We start from the raw sequence: 10,124 nt of genomic DNA on the forward strand, positions 1-10,124 counted from the left end.
GTTGGAGAGGTTTTGCAGATAAAGGATTACATATTGCCAAATATCGCCTTTTTCGACCGTTCCTTTGGAGCCAAAGGAAAAGTAGTACGTCCCGATATCGGTGGGAAGAAATAGCTTGTAAGTTTTTTAAGGGAATTAAAACTTCTTGGGAGGTTGTAAAGAGCAAAAATGGCTGAGGAAGTTGAGCGGCTGTTTTGGCCCCCCAGGCGGCTTAGTGCTGTAGTGAGTTGTTAGTAGTAGTAGTTGTACATACGGAATATAAAATTTAAACATAAGATCCTTTATTGGTTCTTTAATACTTTTGGGGTTTTTGTTGGACTGCCAATAACAAAAAAGACTGCATATGGGGGAGGTAAAGAGAAAAGGGGAAATGTGTTTTTCAAATCTTTTTTTTCCTGAAATACCGGAAAAGGGCATTTCTAATAAAAACGACGTATAAATATTTACCCAATTACTGAAGGGGGGATATATTCATTAAAGATCGAAAACAAAAATCCCCTCCCCCCTCCCATAGAATTTCAAAAATACCTTTCAATTCCTGAATTCTTTAATTTTGTTTTAAGGTCTACGTGGATAAATAAATGCGGTACCTAAGGTAGCAGTGTGTTAACGCCACCGCGGTTCTCCGCCACATTTTAATTCAGGTAGGTCAGAATAGACATAAAAACAGGCATAGACATGGACACATATATAGACAAAAACATAGACATAGACTAACCTAACCTGTCTATTCTGACCCAACTAATCCTTTTGATGATGCAAGATTTTCAGGGTGGCAGAAAACATACGGTAGCGGAAAACCGCGGTGGCGTTAAAACGCCCAATTCATAAATGTTAGTTCCTTACAAAGCTGACGGAACACGATTGAAACCATGAAACTTTGCTTGTAGTTAGAAGAAGTAGAAACTAACCCAAATTGTTTTTCTTGGATATTTTAGGCAGCGGAGGTAAACAGCCGAAAAAGTTCGACTATGTCAATTAGAGATTTCGCCCCAGTGGATAGCAGACAAGAACAGATAAATGTGGTAATTAGATTTCATTGGAAAACGATAAACGTTTCCATTTTTTTTTCATAATGCCTGAAAAAAATTGGCTTCATCTGCTTTCTGCGTAAAAAGCTTATTTAATCTTGCTTTTATCTTTAGCATGTTTGATCGAGTCGATTACGGACTTGTCAGAATGGAAAAGAGAAAAGAATAAAAATGTGACAATTAACTGTCATTAAGAAGATATTTTAATATTTATATAATGGTGTATAAAAATTTATTTCGTCTTTTTTTTGTGTGAAAAACTTCGCTTTTATGGGATTTGCTACAATAGGTCACAGACAAGAACAATAACAACAACAAAAAAGCAATTAAATTTCATTGGAAAACTATCTTGGTTTTAATTTTTTTTTCTATTTTTATCTGTCGATGACAACCTTTAGACTTAATATGGCAGTTAAATTTTATTGGAAGACAATCTTGGTTTTAATTTATTTACATGTGGGTGAAAATTTGCTGTGTCTGCTCTCTGCGTAAAAAAAAAACTTCTTTCTTATTCGCTTTTATTTTTGGTTTGCTCAGCTATGTCACTTATGGACTCAAAATAGATGACACGCAGGAACAAAAAAGCAAAAAAAAATGAGGTGCTTAAATTTCATTTGAAATCGCGTTGTTTTTCTTTTGTTGTTTTTTTTTTTTTTCGCTTTATCTGCTCTCCGTGAAAAAGCCTCTTTTTATTCGCTTTTATTTTTTGCATGCTGGATTATGTCAATTTATGGCTTTGCGTTTTATGAAGTTTAGGTTTAGCTAAATTTAAATAATTAAGTTAATACGTTTTTTGGGGAAATTCTATTTTTCAATGATATTTTCTAATACGAATTAGTTCTCCTCGTGTTTTCATTTAAAGTTGACCAAAGTTAAATTTTGTAAACTGATATTTTACCTCGTTTAACTACAAAAAAGTTAATGAAATTCAAATAGAGCTATTTTGCGGCAATTCTTAGTTATTTAGTCAATAAGATAAGATAAATTTTATTTTAAGAAATGTATACTAAAATACTAAACACTTTGCAGCACCTGCTAAGAAGGCCCCAAAGGGTTTGTGGGCAGCAGGTGGTAGTCTTCTCTACTCTACATAGTACTACATACAAACATATAAACTACATACATATACATACAAACATACTATTCTTTTGCAAGGAAAAATCTCTTAACTGCAGCCTTGAAGGATGTCAGACGACTCGAATTTCTTATTTCAATTGGAATAATATCCCATACAGAGGGGGCAAAATTTTTAATTACAAAAGAGCTCTAACCGTATTTCTAAATGGGTGTACCAGATTTGATGCCCCTCATGTATCATGGCTATGGAGATAACTATTAATGGAGAAAAAAAATTTCGAAATAAGAGGGAAGAATATTATTGATAAATTTATATGTGAAAATACTAACTTGGTAATCTCTTGTTTTTGAAATATCAAAACGTTGATTCTTAATGTAAAGTTCATTAATATTATAAGTAAACGAAGTTTTGGGTGACAAAGTTTAACCGCTTTATTTTGGATTTTTTGGATTTTTCTATAACAGGACACAAAATTACTAACCCATACAGAGCAACCATAACAAGTATATGGGTACAAAAAAAGTGAAATAAAGCAATCAAAATTTTCTGGGATTTTAACTTGGCGAAGCACACCCAGAGATCTGGACAACTTTGAAGCTATAATATCTGAATGTGTTTTCCATGATAAATTTTCATCAATCATAAAACCCAAATGTTTTGTTACCCTTACTCTTTTCATTTGATTTCCGTTTATTATTGATTCTAAATCAGTTTCAATACTAGATATCCGAGAAAATAATATATAATTAGTTTTAGTATAATTTAATGCCAAAAGATTGAAATCTGCTCACTCAGTAAAGTCGGTCATTGCCTTTATCATTTTATCAAAAGTAGATCAACTGATGGAGCAGCTACGAGTAAAAGAGTATCGTCTGCAAATAGGATTATACTAGCCTCTGACAAATAATACTTAATCCGATCTATAAAAACTAAAAATAGAAGAGGACCCAGTATCGAACCCTGGGGTACTCCGCAAGTTATCGCACTAGCCACAGAAGTAAAACACCCATTCACCACAATTTGCTTCCGATCACTTAAATAAGATTCAAACCAAGACAAACTCTTCCCGGTCACACCGATTTTTTCCAGCTCAAGTAATAACTGTTTATGGTCAATCGTGTCAAAAGCCTTCAAGTCCAGGAATAAAGCAGGTGGAATGAGACCCGCTTCAAACGACGTATTTACCCAGTCAACAAGTTCAATAATTGCCATTTCTGTGGAATTATTTTTTCTAAAACCAAATTGAGTATTTATAAGAATTTTATTATTGCAATGTAATCAGTTAGCCTGGATCCAATCACCTTTTCATATATTTTTGAAAAAAAAAGGGTGGATAGAAATGGGTCTTCTGTTTGAAGGTTCGTCTCTCTTACCTCCTTTGTGCAATGGTATTATTTTAGCGACCTTCAAAACTTCCGGGAAAATTCCTTTTTCCATAGATTTATTAATCAAATTACATACAACTGGCGTTATAACTGATTTAACTGATTTAGCAATCTTAAGAGAAATCCCGTCAACACCCCTTGAACTTGATTGCATTCTACTGATAATTTTACTCACTTCATTTATAGTACAAGCATTAAAACACAACTGATTTTCTGCTGGAACTTCCGAATGAACTATTTTGGGAAGCCGCTTAATTCTTTTCCGAGCATCATCGTAAAGTTTCGCTCCCTCATTAGAAAAATATTCACATAAATAATTTGCAACATCCTTTGGGGCAGTCAAAGTCCCCCCCCCTCTGATTGTAATTCGCCTTCAGAATTCGCAGTATAAGAAACAGTTCTATATTATGCCTCCAGAATTCAAACTTCGTTTATTTTTCGTTTACCCCTAGACCACCCTAGATTTTGAAAATTTCGTTTTTTGAGGACTTTATTGAAAATATCTTATTTGGTATTTTCATTGAAAAGACAAATTTATCCCCCTTCCCTTCATATTAAAAATTCATCCCACCACCTTAAATGTCCTCGAATTTCCATCATTGGTAGGAAGTCCTCCAAATAGTTGAAGCGAAAAGTGTATACACTCCATAAGTTGTCATAAAAATAGTACCCCTGGCCAAAGGTATTTCATATGGGGAACGTATATACTCTACCCCCAAATGTGTTTGATTTATTTGTTTCTTTCCAGAAAAGTCGCAGCGCGTTGTCCTCTATTTTTTCTTTTTGAAAACTTCTACAGATTTGTACAGAAATCGCAATATCGGTCTGTAAAACTATTGGTAAAAACAACAAAAACTTTGGTCAGTAGGTCAATTTTCGTCCCTCCCACCTCGGTCAGAGAAAATATATGACACTACTTTTCCTTCCCGAATATAAATTAGTCTCAAATATCTACAATATTTATGTCGTGGAATTAATTGTCATATGCAGCAACTCTACCACTCAGGCATTCGATTTTTTTTCGATTTTTTTTTTTTTTTTTACAGGGATATTATTCATTTTTTATTCACTTATATGATCATTCATTGTATTTTCTGTCCTTATTATAGTTTCATTGATTCATTAATTGCAATTTCTTTTCGTTTTTAGTTTGATTTATTACATGACGCAGAGGGGCCAAAAATACGAATATGGAACCCAAATTTCTATAGATCCACACCACCAGTCCAACATTAATTCTGTATCCGGCCCTGTAATATAGACTTTGTATTTAGGTGTAAAAGTAATTATCATATTAAATGTGGCTGTTGATTGTCGTTCTTATAGTGATTAGTTAATTTGTTTTGTAGGTTCCTGGCTTTCTTGATGACAAATTCCGTGGCAAGCCGTCTGACATGTCAGAAACTGACGGAGAGGTTGAATTGATAGCCAGCCGGTGATTATCTAAATATTAGAAAACGATTGTCCTTTTTTCTTTTTTTTTACATATCATTTTTTTGTGCTCATATGTTTTAGTGGTGTAATAAGGGAAAAATTGAGGCTTAAAAGAATCCAAATAAAGATCTCGTGGATGTCTATTTATATAAAAGCAATCCAAATAAAGGTAAATTATGTTTATTCTTCTTTTAATCATGGGCTATAGTTAAAGAAATATAGGGGAGGGGGCCAAGTTTTTTCTATTTTAAAGATGCAAATGAAGATCTTCGAAATCTATGGGTCGGGTTTTTTTTTAATGAAAATGCCAAAAAGACGATCTTCAAAATTTAGAAGGGATGATTGTCCCTCTACCTCTCCCTCCCCCTCCTTAATTGGTGTCCCTACTTTAACTGCTAAAGGAAAATTTTAATACATTAAAAAAATGTTTTGATAATTGGATTGGTTTTTAAATTAATCAATGACTTCACTGACATTCTTCTCTAAAAATTGACTTCAAGAATTATGCCTTATTTATTTGGAACTATTAGCCTCAGTTTTTTTTATCGAAAAATTTAGTTCTGATTTAGTATATTTATATCTGTCCAATTAGGACTCGGAATTTTAGTCTGTTTATCATTTAGTATTTTATTCTACGATTTTTAGATATATTTCTGTGAAGAAACAGGCATGATAAATTCGATTTTAATTTGATCGTAGAACCATCTGAATTTTGAAAACTATTATCTGACTGATAATGCGACATTTTATGTTTTTGACAAGTTGTCCATAATAAAACAACATTTACAAAAAGATGCAGAAAGGATAACGTTTTGTTTTTTCATGGGGGGGGGGGGTCATCCCTACAATTGGTTGACAATTTCACGTAACGTGTACAGGTATTTCCTAGGTTTAAACGAAAATATGGATTATACCGTTAGGCAATATCTTCTTAAACTAATCGCGGGATTTTGTTGAGTAATACCGTTCGGTATAACTTCAAAAAATGCAAATGGAAGACCATTTCAACTAAAGTTTACTTGACGTGGCATCCTGGGGTGTGTTGGTAAATGCTCTGGTATAATCATTTAAAATATTTTAAGATAGAAATTGCTTAAAATCTTGTGGTCAAAGATGTTTTATTGCGCTTGATAATCTCAAGCTAATCAACCGGTCCATAATCCACTCGTGCCATATAGTCACTTGTGCCTAGAGATCATACGTGATCTTCAAATTTTTTAGATGATTGTCAAAATTCGTTTGTTATACTGTTCTCAGCTGAGGCAGATATAGAGCAAAATCTCAGAGGAGGCCCAATGTGACAAGGGCGCCAATAAGCACATCGTGGGGGGGGGATATGACAAAATTGCCAATAGTTGACCAAATTGACAAATTTATTCTAAAAAAAAATGAATAAAAAAGAAGAAATAAACAAGGAATAAGACACAAAAAAAATTGTCCCTTGGATCCGCCAATGTTCTCAGGGAGGATTTGCAGAACCTTGTACCTTCGGTCACACTTTGGTTATCATAATCCATATTATCCTATAAATTAATCATCTTTAAGTCAACCTCCTGAAACTCCCTCGGCATTAAACCTCTTTGAGAAAAGATTGATAATCGATTTTTAGTAATTATTTCAAATGTGAAAAAGGTAGATATGACCCTTTTCCGTGACAAGGATTTAGCGTAATGTACATTGTGGTATAGTAAAGTGTGTCTTCTAAAATGTGTTTATTGAGTGGGGATATATATTCCGTTGATCCGAGAAATAGCACACAACTTATACCGGTCTTTATTTTTGATTCAGCATGTGGATGAAAAAATGGGATGCGAAACTATTTAGCAGTGTTGCAATCCAACTTTTTATTCTGTTTTTGTTTAGACCAAAATTTGCCAAAACTTTTTAAATTTAGCTTCGTATTTCGGCCATTCGCAGTCAAAACATTGGTGTAAGCAGATTGTAGGCAAGTTTTGAACTCGGAAAGCCAATTTTATAGTAAAGCAATTTCCAACTTTTGAGATTGGTGAATTTTCTTATTTATAGTAACGTACCTTCTAAGATTCCTAGTAAAGTAGTTCCATGTAAAATTAGTTTATTGTAGAAGATTAGAGCTGAGATTTAATTTTATATACGCAAAGTTGGTGCTGTTAAGATTAGGGGCGTTATACATATGGTAGCATCAATAGCGTGTCCAAGCCTTGTTCGGGAGGGGAGGAGGGGTCAAAAAAGAACTTTACAGAACGCTTCATAATTTGGGTGGATGAAAAATAATTTTCTTTTCCTCAGAAAAAAGCATTCCGGAGGGGGTGGGGTTAAAAATCCGTACCTCCTCCGTATGGATACGACCTTGATTAGCAGTATCTCCAGGGTTCTCATCAGAAATAGTATATAAGCCAATTGCAAAAATACTAAGCCTGCATACATGAACATGCCTTTATGTATTTTCCCCAGGTACTGGAGAACTCTTTCCTTATTCTCCATCAGCACAACCCGTCGTTGGGTCTTCACTGATAGCCCTTCAAATTGAATTGAGAAATCCTGAAGTCAATAAATCTTTTTGGCTGAGTAGTCACGGAAGATGAATTTTGAAATTTCTTTCAAGTTTGTTCCAAAACATTGACCCCTCGCCCTCTTAAAAAAAGTTTGGACGATGTCCCACTGTAATACAATTCATCTCCAATGATTATGTGTATTGGCGCCTCGGGTCTATAATTTTGTAGAACGGCAATTTATGACACCACTTTTCTGAAAAGTTAAATTAAGAATTTTTATTACCTATTGTTTTAAATAGGCCTATTCTTGACTGAATCTCAGCAGTTCATAGTTTTTTAAGGCTGTGGTTTTATCTTTATGAATAAAAGTAAATTAGTTTTAATGTGAATTTTTTTTTAGAAACCTCAGTAGGGTTATGGTCGATATAGGTCGATATGATGGTCTTAGAAACGTTAGTAGGGTGATGGTCAATACATTTACTGATTTTTTTTTTCTTTTCAGAATGGGATAACTTAATTTGACTTAAAAAAATTGGTCCGGTCGGGGGACAAAAATGGACGCTTTTTTATCATAAATTTAGAATTTTTCAGCAAGTTCAAAGCGATAGACGAATATATTTATCCCCTTACTTCCATCCCTGCGTTTAACAATTAGGTCGAGGCTTGTATGCTTTTGCCTAAAATATCGTCAGTTTTTATCAAAACTCAGAGAAACAGAAATAATTTAAGAAGTTCTTAGTAGTGGAATGCCTCCGTGACACAATCATTCAAATGTTTATTCGTAAGTAAAGGTTTGGTGTCAGTGAAAGAACTATAGCCTAAATTTAGCCAGAAATTGATTGGAGAGGAATCGAACTCCACTACTACCACTACCATCCATTCTAACACCAATTCGCCAGAGGCCAACGTAGCAGCACAAGATCCTACTCACCTATTCTACTCAAAGCTCTACTAATCGTAGGGAGCTCCAATTTTATTTATATTTTGCCTTAGCACCTCTTTCCATCACATTTTGAAAACAACATCCATCCGTTTGGTTCCTCATACATGGCCAAAAAGCATGATTTTTGTCAATCTTATTATCCACAAAATAGGGTTTAACCACCTTATACGTTTTTATTTTAGACCTAGAGATCAGGATCAAACTAAATTCTCGCACAGCTCATTGTTTGATATACGGACAGTCAAAGTCGATTTGAAATTTTCAAGAATTTTTTTGGGGGAAGGAGTTTAAGTGGACAAAAAAAAAATCTACTCTGACACTCACAACTAAGTACACGCTACGTTTGTTTGTCTTATTGGTGTCTCATTTAAAAGTTGCTAGTATACAACATAATGATGACATTTTAGAAATTTTTGGTCAATGTCACGTTCAGTATATTTAAGTTTATCTAGCATATGATAATGCTCATGTTCAAATCCCTAAAAAGGGTACGGGTACCTAAAACTGTCCTTAGATAGTTCCTCTGAAAAATATTTAGCGTATCTTCAGGCAGGATCAGACATGTAGGATGTTGATAAAAAATGAAATGATTCCTATAAGGTATTCCAGAAAGGCCAAAAGGGGTTTTGAGTCTAAATTTGTTTAACAAAACAACTATAAGGTTGATATGGCTTTTTGCTTTTGCAAGAGGAAACCTTTATATTGCTACAATAATAATGAAATGATAAAGATCATTAAAAAAAATTTCAAATCAGGTTACGAAAAATGACTGAGCAAAGCTAGCCAATTAGAACGCACCTAAAAATTGCAACATATGTAGATTCATTTTGCGATTAGACAGCTTTTAAATTGAGACAGCCGATTTGATTTGAATCTAAGCTGTGATCTGAATCTAAAAGTTGGAGCAATTCACAGCTTAGATACCAATAGTTCAGAGCTGGTGTTCCCGCCTATGGTGTTGTAGTACGATCTACGCGTCGGAGCGCAGGCTTGGAGGAGGCGCCAAGTTCAGAGCTCTGTACCAAAAGCTTCTCATGGTCAAGATAGGAGTTTTCATAACTGTATTGGTATCTAAGCTGTGGTTTAGACACAGTCTTGTATTTGGCTACAGGGACACGCATCTCTATCATCACATAAAGAACCCTTAATTACTATATCTAGAATTACAAGTATCACTTGGTAAAATTTTTCACATTAATATAATCTTTATGAAAATTAATATTAGAACCAGGTGCGTAATTTGCTATGTGGCAAGGGGGCCCCTTCCAGATCTCAGTTTACCCCCCCCCCTTCCAGCTGAAATTTTGTTTCTCAAAAATCTTGTCAAAACTAAGATAAGCCTGCACAATTCAAGCATCCACAGAAATGGGTCAGTTTTTTTTTAGTATATCTACCTTTCATTTTTCATTTTTTACAGTCATTTTCACTTGATATGGAAAAATTGGCTCCAACTTTGCCCCCCCCCCCAGGATTTTAATAAAATTATGCCACTGATTAGAATTATCGATATTTTGCTCTTCTTATAATAATTTGGAGGGAGTATATATAAATAGATGGGGGAGGGATTGAAGCTTCATGTTGGAAAATCCGCCTCTACGACTAAGCATATTTTCTTCCATACTTTAAGGATTTCCTTCCAACCTTCAGCAAAATTTTATATGTCTGATCATATATTTTGTGAGGGTTTCAAAGTTCTCGTACTTAAGAACCTTATGGATCTATTATTTTAATCTTAGTTAGACTTAGCTTCCTATTCTTACAAACTTTTTTCAACTGAAA

General features: G+C 34.1%; 1 protein-coding gene across 9 annotated transcripts in view; it reads left to right on the top strand.

Annotated features, from left to right (window-relative positions):
• Positions 1–7,785, top strand: part of LOC136025923 (6-phosphofructo-2-kinase/fructose-2,6-bisphosphatase-like) — a 127,176-nt gene extending 119,391 nt beyond the window's left edge. For 6 of the 9 annotated variants that reach the window (XM_065702020.1, XM_065702030.1, XM_065702045.1 and 3 more), the window contains 2 exons: positions 939–1,025; positions 4,844–7,785. In XM_065702020.1, the coding sequence (XP_065558092.1) occupies positions 939–1,025; positions 4,844–4,933 (177 nt within the window). In that variant the 3' untranslated portion in view covers positions 4,934–7,785. The remainder of the gene's footprint in view (positions 1–938; positions 1,026–4,843) is intronic. The other 3 variants (XM_065702053.1, XM_065702071.1, XM_065702012.1) reach the window with 2 other exon arrangements.
• Positions 7,786–10,124: the final 2,339 nt, after the last annotated feature.

The sequence above is a fragment of the Artemia franciscana genome, chromosome 1, assembly GCF_032884065.1.
Source record: "Artemia franciscana chromosome 1, ASM3288406v1, whole genome shotgun sequence".
NCBI lineage: Eukaryota > Metazoa > Arthropoda > Branchiopoda > Anostraca > Artemiidae > Artemia > Artemia franciscana.